The sequence below is a fragment of the Wyeomyia smithii genome, chromosome 1 (genome assembly GCF_029784165.1).
Source record: "Wyeomyia smithii strain HCP4-BCI-WySm-NY-G18 chromosome 1, ASM2978416v1, whole genome shotgun sequence".
NCBI lineage: Eukaryota > Metazoa > Arthropoda > Insecta > Diptera > Culicidae > Wyeomyia > Wyeomyia smithii.
Genome location: NC_073694.1, coordinates 19,469,195 through 19,485,054, shown reverse-complemented (window position 1 = coordinate 19,485,054; position 15,860 = coordinate 19,469,195). Strand labels below are relative to the sequence as shown.

Genomic DNA, 15,860 nt, shown 5'->3' with positions numbered 1-15,860 from the left:
AGTGCGTCTGTCGCAGTTAGAGTACGAATTAATCATCGTAGGCGGTGTCGGTAGTAAGCGAAACCCGCTGCGGAAGCAATTCCAAAGTAGACATTAAGCTAGGTGACATATGCTTATCATTATCCACCCATGCTTTTGGTTTTGTTTCTGTTCACCAAAACATCATTTGTAGTGTTCCCATTTCTCAGTTTCTGCAACGTGTAGCCTATCTCACTCTCACACCTCCCATTTAGCGCATGAAGAATCCCCCCACCCCCTAAAAAAACATTGGTAGAGAGAGTTGTTTTAAGAGAGAGGAAAACAAAATCACGAGCGAATGATAACAAACAACCCCCATCAAGGCACTCCCGATGTTAGAGCGAACGAAAGAAAATCCCTTTCTATTGTTCTCTGCCTCGACCGATTATCGCCGCCTCTTGTCGTTTTCATTCACCTCTCAGATGACCGATTTTTGATTTCGTTCTTTCGTTTAGAGACCATCTCACAAGTACTTGTTTTGTATTGCTAATTTGATCAAGTTTCAACTCAAATAAAGTACCACCGTTCGAAAAAGTGCGGAGGATATCAAAATCCGGTGTCCGGAGATTACAAATCGACCACAAAAAAACAATAGACCAGTTTATTTTGTAGTAGTACCACTCTCCACACTCACCGCCTTGCCGAATGTCAAACATAACCTCCGTAGAGCATTGGAACCAAAACAAACAAACAAAAAATAAAGCGATGCCTTGAACACTGAGCTTTCATCTAGCTTTAAGCGTATTTGCCTGATTTGGTGCCGTAACACACAGTATTTAGTTCACATTATTGTAGCCAGCTTAAGTATTATAATATTTTTCGGTTGTGTAGTGCCTTGTTTCAGCCATCGGAAACGTCCCAACAAAAAAGCCCTGCGCAGTTTTGCCCCTAGACGCTACATTTCTGCTTGCGCTTTGCCTGTAGCAGCGTAGAAAGTAAAAACATTCCCACTACGACACAATAGAAAGCAACCTAAACTCAGAAACTTTTTTGGCACAATGCTACTTGAAAAAAAAAAACACCCTGCCTGTCAAACTATAATAATGTAAATTTCTATGTATGATACTGTATTCACCAGAAATCAACAGCGCAGCACTTCACAGTGGCATAAAATGGCCGAACGGTACAAGACACTAGCACACATACACGCATACACCCACCCAATAACACACAACCAGACCTGAACGCTTTTGTTTCATACACGAACACACGCCAAAACCCACATACACAAACCAAAACCCGAAACACGGCTTAGATTTTGACGTCTCGCTGACAAACCAAGCTGGCCTTGGGAAATAAAACAGTTTCGTTTTCTTCTGTCTTTTTTTCCCTTTTTCTGTTGTTTCTTCCATTTCCAAACGCAACAATGATGGTGATGATAATAAAAATGCAGTTTTTCATCCGGCTGGAGCATATCAAGAAATGTTTCACCCAGAAGGGCGGAGTTTTCATACTGGAGGAGTACAGTAAGTTTTTTTTTGTCGTCACTTTTAATCTGCGTTTACCAATCAGAGTGTTTATGTTTCAGATCCTAAAACGCGCCAGTTGATTCAGCGAAAATTCCAATCGAATTTGGTGAGTGCTTCATTGTTATTTTTTTCTTACTCAACTTACTGTTATTGTTCAAGACTTTCATTAAATTTGGCGGTTTTTGTTGGAACAAAAAAAAAAACAATGTTTGTGGCATGACATTTGCTTGTTTGCTGATTTTTCCATGTTTTTTTGCTGTCGTATTCGTTTTGTCTAATGTTTCTACTAGTCTGAACCGGAAGATTTAAGGTTATTTCACTGCAGAATAACCGAATTTAGACGACGATTTCGCATGCTAAACTGCATGTAAAGCTGCGCCACCTGCACGTGAAGCTGAAGTTTCTCTTTTTCTGTCCTTCGATCTTCTATATTTTGGACTTCGAAAACATTTTTCGACGATTCTGGGATTGATTTGAGATTATTTTTTGCGTTGGTCATTTCTAGCCCTAAAAATCGCTTTTAAGATTCCGTGCACTATTTTGGATCAATTCATATTCTGTTGTTTTCTGGCTTCAGAAAAATCTTTTAAAGCTCATTTTAGGATTTTCCTATTTTTCAAAAAACTAAACAGTACTAAAGAAGGTCACCAAGTCCGAAATGATTGAAATAATACGGGAGAAATATTGCGACAAAAGCAAAGTTGAATCATAATCTTTTGTATCCCAAAAACACAGCGGCCATTTGATAAGTGTCTCGTTCGGAGAAAGCTATACGACCTCCTTTCCACATTCAGCTAAATTTGTTTAAGAAATTACCTACTTACCCTCGATCCAATTTTTTGCTTTTAAAGCGCAAACAAGAATAATTATAGTAACAAACAACCACACGCGTCATGTGGTGATGCACTGCCTTCTTGAACTTCCAAAATTTTGAGTTGATTATTTTCTTCCGTTTCTTCACCAAACTGCGCTTCCGGGGGCCCAGGCAAACGAAGCCGCACTCTGTTTGCACCGGATCTTCTCCGTGTGCCACGCCAGGAGGCTACTCCGGGACCAGCAGCGATCGACGGCGATGCCCGGTCAATAGAAATGTCCTTCTGCGCTTCTCTCCGGTCCTGCATGTAGCAAATTTCCCTTTCGGTGTGTGTGCGCGTGTTTTCTCCGTCCATGTGTTTCTGTTAAGTGTGAACCGGTTTATGTTTCTGTCCACTACTACTGCGCTTCCGAACGTAAGTTTGTGTAGTTTTTTTTTTCTATAAACTGTTAACTGTTTTCTATTTGAATTAAAATTTGTTTTTTTTTTGTTGTGCTTTCGCTTTCAGTTTAATTTTCAGTAGATTAGTACCTAAGTTAGGTCTCAATTTATGTACTTTTCAATAAATTAGATTAATCGCACTGAATTCTGTGCCTCCGAGCGCACTCTAACTAAAACCCATTTTTGGTCCCATAATAAATTTAGTTGAGTGGTGAAACGTTGGATGTAAAGCAAATTATAATAAACCATTATGTAAGAGGTGTAAGACTTCAACTATAGCCGTGCGCAAAAGAATGAAAGAGTTAACAATTTTCTAACCTTCTAATATTTTAAATCAATTTGGTAAACTGTCAAATCTCTATTCTGCTATACCTACGCTTTTTTATTCTTTTCTGAATCATTGAGGTGAGCTTGGTAGCCGCAAGGTTACAAAGTCCGCTCTGGAAAGCGGGTGGCCGTGGGCTTGGGTCTAGTAGAATCATATCTTTGACAACTAACAAAGGGTTTATTTCCAGGCTTCTTACCACCTACTTTTCTTTCACGCTGAATTCCACAGTACCCCCTGATGATTTTTCTCTTGACAAAATATGCTCCGCTTATAATAAACTGACCAAATAAAAAAAAAACAACGAGAACGGATGGCAACATGCTATCTCTTTCTATGTTAAATAAAGGTGCTTATTACGGGAGTCACTTCACGGTGAAATCAGAGTGAAGTGAATAAAGTCCTATTACGGGACTCACGTAAGTGAGAAAAACGTCACAAAGTGACATCTTTCGTGATCAGAATTTGAACCGTGCCTTAAAGCAGTCAAATTTTCATTTTTTTGCCCGATGAAAAAAATGCAACCTAGTTCAGGAAATTTTCGATACCGAAAAAAACATTTTTTTTATGCCGAATGTTTTAGAAATGCAGAACACGTCAAGATCTGGTGTTATCGAAAAAACGGAATAAACGACTTTCTGGGACTTTTGAGATTTTTGAGCTGGGAAACAATCTCATTTCACTTGTCCTATTCTCAATTTCCCTTCACTGTCAATCTCACTCCACGGAGGTGATTTTTGTCACCTCACTTGAGGTGGAATCGGGAATAGGTCTAAAAAAGTGAAGTAAGCGTGAGAGTGAAATATATTTCACCGTGAAGTGACTCCCGTAATAAGCACCAAAGCCTCGATATGTAGCCTGCTGTCGAACGTGTAGAGTTTAGATAGGGCTGCCATCCCCTTGGTACCTACACATTTTGACAACCAACAGGCACAAAGAGAAAGAGCGAAAACGAAATGACTATGAAAGAGTGAGAAATGTTTCAAGAGAGGGATAACGGAACAACACTTTGTGCTGCTTTTTCCTTTTTGTGACACGTTGTGTGAGAACAAAGTGCTTCAGTTTGAGCAGTTTGCGTTGCGTTGCGGGTAGAAAAAATAGCAGAGAAAAGGAACCAAGAAGCGACCATATAAATATTTGAGAATTCATTTAAACACGATTCTCAATGGCGTGGACGTGTTTCTTAGGTCATGTTACGCACGTCCAGACATGTTTCTGTCCAGGTATGCATATACAAGCGCTACATGCATTCACTACTGATACCGTTCATCAGGGTGATAACGACTCATATGGAAAAAAATTGTCCTTCGTCGCATTGAGAAGTTCGTTCAGTCAAAAAGTGAAACCGCTTCAAGGCATCTCTCCCCGGAGTCCAATTAAGCTGAAATTTTTCATGAAAACATTTTTCGAATAGACGAAACTTTCAAGCTTTTTTGCTAAATTAAATTTCAAGGTCTCATTTTCCCATACGTTCCATTGGCCGCAGCTCAAAAAAATTTTAAGTCCAAGAAAGTCGATTTTTTGAATTTTTGTTTTTGGATAACACCAGATCTAGATGTTTCATGCATTTTTAATGCATTTGGCATCAGAAATTTTTTGATATTCACAAATTTATGAACTACCTGTGCATTTTTTTCATTGGTCTCAAAATAATGCTTACGTGTTCCCGAAGGCAGATTAAGCTGAAGTTTAGTATGGGGACTTTTTTTGAAGACGAAACTATTGAGCCCTACTTCTAAACGGAATTTGAAAAATCGATTTCTATAGCTACCCTACTGTTCATGTACGAGACATATTGCGGCTATCTCTGGGAAAAAACCATATATAATTTTGAAACAAAACCCATTGAGCGGGACTGAAAATTAGCTCCTAAATTATTTCAGTAGGAGTCAAATGGAGTGCAAAAAAAACAAAAATTAATTTAATACTACAATCGTTCGTTTGTCAAATCCGATGATTATTGCCCCAAGCAGGCACAATGTGTGGTGTCGCACATTTTGGCAAATGCACAAAGTGTACTCAGTCGTATTTTTTCGGTGCGAAAGAAATGCGAATAGGGAGAAGAGAACACAAACGAAATATGAGCCGTTGAGAACAAAAGTGGTACATGTGCCATTAGGTAAATTTTTCAGGAGACGCGATAAACGAAAACACTCAAATAGTAAATTATTTTCAACATTTTTTCCAACATAACTGCACTAAATCATTGCTGGGAAGGTTTCAAAAGACGGTACATGGAAACATAACGAGTTCTGGTTGAAAAACTTACACAAACTTCAATGGAAAAACATGTACCACTTTTGTTCTATGGGAAAAATAATGACAACCAGAAAACGTTGAGAGCAAAAGTGGTACATGTCCAGTGTGAGCATGAAGGATGCATTATAGCTCTCTAATCTGAGGACATAGAACATTCATGTCTTCAGCAGAGTTGTCCAAGTGATTGAGTACTATTGAATGATGATCTGTTTGTTAAGGAATTCTGTCTCTTCGTGGCGCTACTGTATATGTATTTGGTAATAGCATACGATTTGATACTGAAATAGGTGAAACACTAGTGCCACGTAGTGAGAAATTTCCAAAGCAGACAGATCTTCATCTGATAGTACTCAATCACTTGACCAACATTGCTGAAGACATGATTGTTTTATATCCTAAGATTCTCGACTTACAATTCATCTAACATGCACAGATTGGACATGTACCACTTTTGCTCTCAACGAAATGGTGATTATGTTATTTACCAAAAATTGTTTTGGCTATAACTTTGGTTTAGGTTACCAGATTTTGGTTTTTCTTGGATATACTAGTACATTACTGCGTTCTGCATCAATTTATGCAAAAAACCCAAAAAGTGTAAAAATGGCACATGTACCACTTTTGCTCTCAACGGCTCATATCGGGAGTGGCACGCACGGTTTGAAGGCAAATGTGTTGTGTACAAATTTGTGTGGCTCTGTCTGCACTGAGGTGAATTCCAGCCCTGGTTGTCAGGACAGTGCTATTTGCATCGTGCAAAAACTACATTCCTAGTGACCAGCGTGGTTCTTATCCTATAAGATCCATCACAATTATTCTATCAATTCAAGGATGCGTTCGATCGTGTAAATCATGACATCCTTCTACGAAAGCTAGATAAACTAGGGCTATCTGCCATGCTCGTGAGATGATTTCATTCGGTTCGTTGGGTCGTCACATTCTGAACCATTTACAACCTCCTCTGGAGTGCCGCAAGGAAGCAATCTGGGCCCACTTTTATTTTCACCCTCTATAAACGACGTTGCTACTATTTCACCGCGAAATACACGCCTCCTTTTCGCAGGCGATGTAAAAATCTTTTTGATTGGTACGGCCAGTATGATGCGATTAGGTTCAACGAGGTTGCAGAACTGTTCGACTTCAACGAACCCATCAACACTTTCTAGCGTCGCCTGAGGATTCGCTAACAATAATTTATTGTTAATCGTCTCTTGTTGTTAATTTTACTCATTAGGACAAAACATTGTCAGATGGATTTTTTGAATAAAACATAACATAACCTCATATGCCGAACAACAAGCAAAAGCTGCGGTTGCGGAGAAGGAAGAAATGAAATTCTGAAGACTGAAATGGCGACGAAGTCGGTTCAAATAGATACCTGCACGCTTTCGGCGGTCTTCGCCTCCGAGTCAGCCGCAAAATGAACGAGACAGTCGCCGGAAAAAGCAGCCTCCGAGAACACTGCTGCGGAAAACCCTTGGGTTACCGTAATGAAAAAGAGAGAGACCAAGACGACCACGGAAGGTTGAGAGTTAACCATGCTCCAGTAGCCAGACGTTTGCCTCAGGTGCTTCAGATGCGGACGCAAGTCCTGGACCTGCTAGGGGCCCGATAGAAGCCAACTATACAAGCGTTGAGGTAGTGCAGCCAGGGGCGGATTAACGCGTAGGCGAAGCACGCGGTCGCCTGCTCGTCAATCATCGAGGGGCGGCAAACAGACAGCTAATGCGTGTGTTTATTTTTTAAGCGACGAGGAAATTTTTTCTCTCTCTAGCAGGATTTCCATTCACGTGCGACGCGACCATCCACATTTTCATGTACTAACGTTGTACTAACACTCCACAAGCCACAGTCTTCTTGCAAAATTTCAGCTCAGTCGGACTTCGAAAAGTGGTGCCTCGAAGCGGTCAAAGTTTCACTTTTTCGGCCAATAACAAATGCACAGGTAGTTCGTAAAATGTTCGATATTGAAAAAAATGGTCTTAGAAATGCATGAAACGTCAAGATCTGTCATAATCTCTTAAATTAATTATCTTGAACTTTTTTTGTAAAAATCAATTTTTGTAAAAATCAACCCGTTCCATGCAGCAACCAATCTTGTTGTTAGCGATGGTGCCAAGTCATGTTTTGATGCAGTAGACTTTTTCAGTGTCGTGCAAGAAACTTTCAACTTCTTTCCTGCTTCAACTCATCGTTCAAAAAACACATTACTTCTCTTACGGTAGAGCCTCTGAGTGGAACGCGTTGGAAAGTCGAATTGATGCTGTCACTCCCTTGAGGCTTGATATAGGAGAAATTTATTATGCCCTATATGAAGCAATCGAGAATCTGAAGCAAGATGCGTTTGCAAGAAATACTGCAAAAAGCCTAGCAAAAATAAAATAAAAAAATCAAATTCTTATGCAGTTTAGTAGCTTGGCATTCAATTTTGTTCAAAATCAATTTAGTGAGTAAGTACCTTCAAAAAATAAATAGCAGTCTCGAAAACACTATAGACTTTAGGCAGCGTTCAAAACTTTTTGAGAAATATGAGAAATGAAGGTTTGAATAGCGTCATTACTGATGCTAAAGAACGTGCCGACATTTTAGAAGTAAATCCGGAGTTTCAAACAGAAACACGAATTCGGCCGAGAATGATAAAGAAACAGTTTGCATACGAACAGTCAGATGAACCAATTACATCGAAATAACTCTCTTTCAAAGTGAATTTCTGCTACTCTGTATTGGATGTAGCTATTGCATCGTTCGATGATCGATTCCAGTTAATGAAAAATGTGACAGTGACAATTTCAGCTTCTTGTATGATATTCACAGTTTAATGGGTTGTAGTACAGATCAGTTAGAGAAAAGTTGTCTACATTTACAGAAAATCCTCACACACAAGAAAGAGTGTGACATCGATGGACATGAAACGCACCAAGAACTTATTATTTTATCACCTGTGTTGCCAGCTGAGACGACTCCAATGAATGCGTTAAACTACATCACAAAAAATCAACTGATTGATACTTTTTCAAATGTTTTTGTATCTTTGAGAATTTTACTCACTTTACCCATTAGTGTAACAAGTGGTGTTCTTTGAGCTCCTGGAAAAGACATACAATGAAAGCGCAGGAGACACATCCACAGTTCGATGAGCACTACAGCGCGAGAAGTGTTGGGTACAACTGCGGCAGCTGCGTCCAATGAGTGGTTTGACGCTGGGTGCCAGCGAGTGACGGAGGAGAAGAACCGCGCCAGGGGTCACATGTTGGCCACGGCTGTGACTCGTCAGAGCGTGGGTAGATATCGAGATGCTAGAGCCGCTGAAAAGAGACTCCATCGCCGGAAGAAACGACAGCGTTGGGAGCGTCTTCTTGCGGAGGCGGAAGGTTGCTTCTCCAGGCACGATGCGAGGAGCTTCTACAAGAAGGTCAACGGAATTAGGAATCGAAACGTGTCAGCTCCTGTTATGTGCAACGATAGGGAGGGGAACCTGATAACCGATAAAACAGAGGTGGCCAGGCGTTGGAAGGAACACTTCAGTGTGCTGTTGAACGGTGAGGGAAACAGTGGAGTCGAAAGGAGCAGGATGACTATTGAGGATGATGGTCAAGCTGTGGATCCACCATCCATGGACGAGGTGAAGAAAGCAGTGAAAGAGCTGAGATACTGCAAGGCAGCTGGGAAGGCCGGCATTCCCGCCGAACTTTTCAAAGTCGGGAGCGAACAGCTGTATCGTGCCATCCATCGGATCATGCTGAGAGTGTGGTCTGATGAAGAATTGCCCTCGGACTGGTTGGAGGGTCTCATATGCCCGATCTACAAAAAAGGTCATCGCCTGGACTGTAGCAATTATCGGGGCATAACTCTTCTCAATACCGTGTACAAAATTCTCTCCCGCATCCTGTTCCACAGACTGAGGCCGTTGCAGGAGACCTTTGTTGCCGAGTACCAATGCGGTTTTCGAGGGGGACGCTCCACGACGGACCAAATGTTTACCTTGCGACAAATCCTCGATAAAATTTCGAGAATTCAACTTGCAGACGCACCATCTGTTCATAGACTTCAGGGCAGCGTACGATTCAGTTAAGAGAAATGAGTTATGGCGGATCATGCTCGAACATGGCTTCCCAACAAAGCTGATAAGGTTCATACGTGCCACCCCTGAAGGTTCTACATCAAGCGTCAGGATAGCCGGTGAGATATCGGACCCTTTCGTGACGTTAGATGATTTGAAGCAGGGTGATGGGCTGTCGAACTTATTGTTCAACATCGCATTGGAAGGTGCTATACGGAGAGCTGGTGTGCAGAGAAGCGGCACCATCATTACGAAAACGCACACGCTTCTAGGTGGTCCCCGTGGTTCTGTGGTTAGCGATGTCGGTCGGTCAGCTCTCCCACACGGTTGTGATATTGGGTTCGATTCCCGATCAGGTCGAGGAACTTTTCGAGCGAAAAATTTTCTCGACTCAGCACTGGGGCACGGTGTGTCGTTGTACTTATCCTACAACATGCAAAATGTGCCGAAAAACAATATCGATAACGAATTCTCTCAACTAATCTAGTTGATCGAGACCGCGTTAGCCCCCAGGCTAGCGTGCGATATTGTTGTTTGTTCTAGGTTTTGCGGATGATATCGACATTATTGGTATTAATCGTAGAGCAGTGGAAGAGGCCTTCGGACCTCTCAGGCGAGAAGCTGCGAGATTAGGGTTTGTCATAAACTCTGCCTAAACGAAATACATGGTGGCTGGCAGAGTGCGTGGTTGTCCGTTGGAGGTTGGTGCTGCGGTGGTGCTAGATGGGGAAACATTTGAAGTAGTCGACGAATTTATTTACCTGGGAACATTAGTGACATGTGAAAACTTGCACTCTATTAGACACTGATTCTTCCGGTGGCTCTCTACGGCCATGAATCATGGACGCTGAAACAGGCTGATCGGCGAGCTCTTGGTGTTTTTGAGCGTAGGGTTTTTTTTTTCGAACCTTGGCGGCAAACTAGAAAATGGTGTTTGGCGCAGACGCATGAACCATGAAGTGTACCAGGCATACGAAACGGCGGATATAGTCAAGCGGATAAAACACGACAGGCTTCAGTGGGCTGGGCATGTAGCTAGAATGCCGGATGAGCGTCAAGCGAAGGCTATATTTAGCAGGAATCCCGATAGAGGTCGTCGACTTCGGGGTAGACCCCGCACTCGTTGGATGTGTGCTGTCGACGAGGATGCACGCGAAATAGGTGTTAGGGGCGATTGGAGGATAGCAGCCCAAGACCGAGTGACATGGCGACGTATTCTGGATTCGGCACTGGATTGATAATCGGTCTGTCGCCTTAAAAGTAAAGTAAAGTAAAGTAAGTAAGTAACAAGTGGCGAGAGAAGTTTCTCAAAATTAAAACTTATAAGACGTAACTACGATCGACCATGTCGCAAGAACGTTTGTGTGGCTTGGCGATAATATCGATAGAAAGACAGGTGCTTCAAGAAATTGATATGTCGGAAACGATAAAAAAAATTGCAACAACAAGAGAGCGATAAATGCGGGCAGGAGGACCTGTTTCGATAGACTTTGCGCGAGTACCAAGACCAAAGGCGTGTTGGCAACTGCGAAGCGATCACCAACGATGTTGGAGCGTATCATCGAAAGACTTTTTCCACACCATGAGTCAAATCCTTGGCCGAATATCCAATCCGTGAGCGACGACAGCAGTGTCGAGATCGAGGGAGAGGTTAGGGTTATGAATGAGAAACACATCGTGATGGCCAACTCCCTAAATGTGAACAAGGCACCGGGACCGTATGGATTCCCCAACTTGGCTATTGAGACGACCTTAAAAGTGACCGGGCTGTTCCGAACAGTCATGCAGAGGTGCCTGATGACTGCCTTAAGAGATGGGAAATTCGCGAAATTCGCTATTGCGCAATCGTCACGCCTGGCGTGCGGAATTCGCAGTTTTCACGAACTGATGTCGTTGTACAAGACTTTGGAAAATTATTTCCAGAATCGAGTACACGGAGAAGGGTCAGAAGTGCGTCCCAATCACCGTAGAGATACCGCAAGGCTCCATTCTGGGTCCCCTGTTTGTAGATGGTCATGTATGACGGGGTGTTGAAACTTAAGTTCCCTACAGGGGTTGTGATCGTAGGCTCGCAGACCACATGACACTAGAGGTGTACGGCGAGTCGCCTGAAAAGGTCGAGTTGACGGCTGCGCACTGCCTATGCAAGATCGAGGATTGGACGCACTCCAGGAAACTGAGCGCGGGCTATCAGCATTAAGCTATTAAGGAGGATGTGGTTTGTTTCACCCAACGTGACACAAGGGTCATACGAGGTGCCAGACGATCATCCTCGAATAATAGATGTAGGCAGGAATTCCGCAAAGGGTAGATGGATGCACCGACTTATTCCGGTGGTATCCGGATAGGTTGGGAGGCGGTGAACTTCCAGATCCTGTCATGGCTGCTTCAGGCAGCTTCTACAGAGGTTCGGGTCTACATAGGCAGGGTCATCCATGTGTCCCAAGTGCATGGATGCGAAAGAGACTGCTGAGCACGTCTTTTTCTTATGCCTTATTATCAAAAGCGTTCTGAAAACTACCTAGTACGGAGGATGTGTGAAGATCCGCACACATAGAGAGCTGTTTGTGCCTGCCAAATTGTATCGATTAGGTAGCTAAGAGACATAAAAGACCCAATAGGGTGCACAAAGCACGAAAGCCGCTTCCCGAAGCAATACCTGATGGCTGTTCCGAAAGGCATTATGGGCTGGAGACTAGAGTTTTTTGTGGGTTAAACCTCACACTACCTGAGATTGGTCTCCCAGGTGTTTTTCCCTCCATCTGAAATAAAAAAAATGACTGTTGGCGGATTTTTAACTTTCCATACCATTGAACTATTTGGCATGACAAAGAATTTTAAATTTTGATTTGTGGTGTTCACTTTCTTATGGACATTTTAGTAGACCAATTCTCGGCCTACTTATTTCTGCTCATATTTTTTTTTGGAAAGGCATCAAGAGTGAAGTGCAAAATTTTTCTCACAAAAAACTCTGCGAATGAATTGGCGATTCTAATTCAGTTAAACTGCTTATCTCTACGAATACAACGCCTAATGACTGTTTTATTTAGGGTTTTCAGGTTTCACTACTTCGTTTGTATAAAACTTATATCTGTGACAACCGTTGTTTTAGTCTTGTGGTTCTTGGGCAAAAAGCAAGATAATATTTTTGTGACAAATCGCATGAGTCAGTTTTTTCATTACTCGTGGAAGTTACGAAAACAGTTTCACAATTACAGTCGAATCGCTTCATAGCGACATCGCAAGGGACCGTCGTTATAGAGAAATGTGGCGATAAAACGATTAGTATTTGTTAATATAAAGCAAAAGGGATCATTGAAAATGTCGCTATAGAGATTTGTCGCTATATAAATTCTCGTAATAGTGGGATTCGACTGTAACAGCGTCCATGCACTGACTCGAACCTTATTGGGAATCGAACCAATGAGTTTAACTAACATTTGTTTTTTTTTATATATTTGATACAATATTTGACTTTGAGTACACAGAAAAATCATAGTAAGACTCTGTGAACCTAAAAATTCGTTCAAATATATCAAGACATGCCTAGAACTTCAGTTCAAAATCCATTATTTGGGAAAAGAACTCAATTGAATAAGTCTATTGAAACAGAATCATTATTTGTCACATTTTTTTCCAGTGGATTTTATTTTCTAAATTGTTAGCTATAGAGCAATTCCATAAAAATTCCAAATTTAATTATTTGTTTTGATTATCAAACATTTTCTGATCCAAAACAAACAAAAAAAACAAAAATTGGAGAGGAAATTGTTTTTAGACAAATTATAATTTTTTTTTCTTTCTACAAGTTCAATGAAATACCAATGTTTAGCCAACATTGTGTGGTTTTCATAGAAAGAAAAATCCGGCTCTTTTAATTATATAATTTACAGTCGTCTTCAAGTTTGCTGTTTAAATTTTGCTCTTTTTGAAAAATTCTACCTTTTTGTTTCTCTTTTATCCATTATCAGACGATAATTAGTTAATTTTCTTTTTTTTTTTAATTTTACTCGCTAAAAAAATTTTTTATATCGTATTTGTTTTACGACAAAATTATAATAATATATAATATAATACCAACCACAAACACCAGAAACTTATCGCTGAGAGCTTTTAAAAATTCTTTCATAAAGACGATGTTGTTTACCTGACGACCGGCCTGACAACGACGTTACTTCAGTTCGAATTTCGTACCTGTGTCCCAATATCATAGCAATCTGATGACATTATTCACAGAACAGAAACAAAACTCACACAAAAAGAGTCATACAAATCAATTGATACTTTTTCAACAGCACGCGCTGTTATAAATCTTGTAATACAGTGCCCAGGGATTCATAATTCATTTGGAATACACAAATTTAGCTAATTTCCACAAACATTTTCGCTCATAGGCTGATTTTTTTTTTAATGCGCACGGCTATACTACATACAATTTTTCAAGATTATTTGCCACCGATTAGAGACGACTCGCTTGCTACGTGCATGTTCAAAAAAAAAAAATTTACCTAAAGATTTTATCAAAATTAAATCAAAATTAAAAATTCCATTCGTCAAACCACTCAGCAAAAGCAACGCAAAACTAAAAACAATTAAAACATCTAATATCATTTCCCTTGTACTTTCCGAAGGCCGACGACATTTGCTACTCGGTGCTGTGCGTCTTCTCGTATGTAGCCGCCGGCCAGGAATGGCAGAAAAAGTACCCGGCAATCAGCGTGGCCGGTCCGGCGGGTTTTGCCGCCGCCCAACAGATGGTGACAACAACGGCGGCCGCCTCGAAGCAACAGGTGACACATCAAGCCCCTCCGGCAGCAAAACTTGCTACCCAACCTGTCCAGCCGCCAAACCAGCAGCAGGCCAACCATAGAGTCCAGCAGGCGCATCTGCCACCGCAAGTATCACCCAAGCTGCAAACAATCATCAGCAAACCTGTCCCCCAGCAGCAACAGCAGCAGCAACAACCCGTTAGCAAGCCCCAGCCTCAAGCTCAAGCTCAAACGATCGAAAAATCCCCATCAGCAAATCCTACTCCCACCCCGCTTAAGCAACAACCTCCATCCCTGCCAGCTCGACCTGTACCAGCAACAGCATCATCAGCAGCAGCTTCTTCATCATTACCGTCATCTCCTTCCTCCACCTCCAGTGAACCACCCAAAATGAAAGCTCCAGTGCTACCGCAATCGTCCCGGCTGCCGCAGCAATCATCCTTGCCGAATCGGGGCCCACCACCGGCGATCCCACCACGAATCGGTCTCGGGCAGCGTTCGGGATCAGTGCAGATCCCTTCCAGCAGCTCGATGACCGGCAGCAGTCCCCTTCGGCAGTTGAAACGCCAAGCGTCGGCCGCATCTCCACCAGCACTGCTGAGCCAATCTCCACCGGCAGCCGCCCACAGACCACAGCCTGGTGGCAACTCCTTCCGGAGGACTTAGAACTTTAGCAGCGTTCAATATCAAGTTACCAAAACTAGAAAAACGTATCAATCAACAGCAATGTTGAACCCTTTTTGTTTTTAGATAGAGGGAACCAAACTTATTATCAAATTAATTGTACAACAGATCCATATAGAATGTTTGAAAAAATTACAATCGATGTTCGTTACCAGCTGTGAAACAAACAAAAATCGCAATAAATCCCCGTTGGAATCCTACACAACTATGTAACCGGTCTGGCAGATCCTCTCAGGTTCTGATGGAACTTTTACCCAAAGTTTCACTCAAAATCAGAAAGGTTTGCTTGCACGATTCACTCCATTTTCCTCGAGAAAAAAACTATTTCCTTCCCTGTACTTTCTGTTCCACCCCCTCCTCTATCCCGTGTGCTTAGTAGGTTAAATAGGGTAAGAAAGATGAAATTATATCTCTATTATCACTTACAATGAAGGAGGAGAGGCTTTAAAACACGCCGCAAAGTAAGAGACAGAAACTAAAATAATGTAATTTTTGTGATACATGTTGTTTTCGATCAACGCTTTAAAATCTGTTTTCTTTTCTGTTTGTTTTTAGTAACCTTCGTAAGGTAAAGCATGTTAGAAAGTAGCTCTTTATGGTGTTACAGACTGTTAACGACGAGGACAGGCAAATACGGGCAAATGTCTAGAAATGAGTTACGGAAAAAAATAAATGATATCAATAGAAGTACGAGCAACAAGAAACAAACAAAAATTACCGCTCCGGGTGACGCGTTGGTATTTTTATTGTATCACAAGCCCCATTTTACTGTTAATAATCCATGTGCTAGCACGAGCGCAGATAATTCTATCTAGTGTCTCGTAGGTACGCAAAACTGCGATGTCCAACTTCGGTCGGTCGAGCGTGCGGCGAAGGTCACGATGCACACACAAACAGCACATCAAGTCGAGGAATGTGGCCAATTGGCCGCCGTTTGCGACTCAATTAAAAAGATGGCAAACTTTTGAGCCGCAGGTGTCGTGGACTTTGGTTTCTGACCGGTAATGGTATTACGGGCTGA

General features: G+C 41.8%; 1 protein-coding gene across 13 annotated transcripts in view; it reads left to right on the top strand.

Annotated features, from left to right (window-relative positions):
- Positions 1–15,569, top strand: part of LOC129718856 (MAP kinase-activating death domain protein) — an 88,082-nt gene extending 72,513 nt beyond the window's left edge. For 12 of the 13 annotated variants that reach the window (XM_055670010.1, XM_055670018.1, XM_055670020.1 and 9 more), the window contains 3 exons: positions 1,412–1,484; positions 1,547–1,593; positions 14,018–15,569. In XM_055670010.1, the coding sequence (XP_055525985.1) occupies positions 1,412–1,484; positions 1,547–1,593; positions 14,018–14,821 (924 nt within the window). In that variant the 3' untranslated portion in view covers positions 14,822–15,569. Of the gene's footprint in view, positions 1–1,411; positions 1,485–1,546; positions 1,594–2,472; positions 2,711–14,017 lie in introns of those variants that run through there. The other variant, XM_055670017.1, reaches the window with a different exon arrangement.
- Positions 15,570–15,860: the final 291 nt, after the last annotated feature.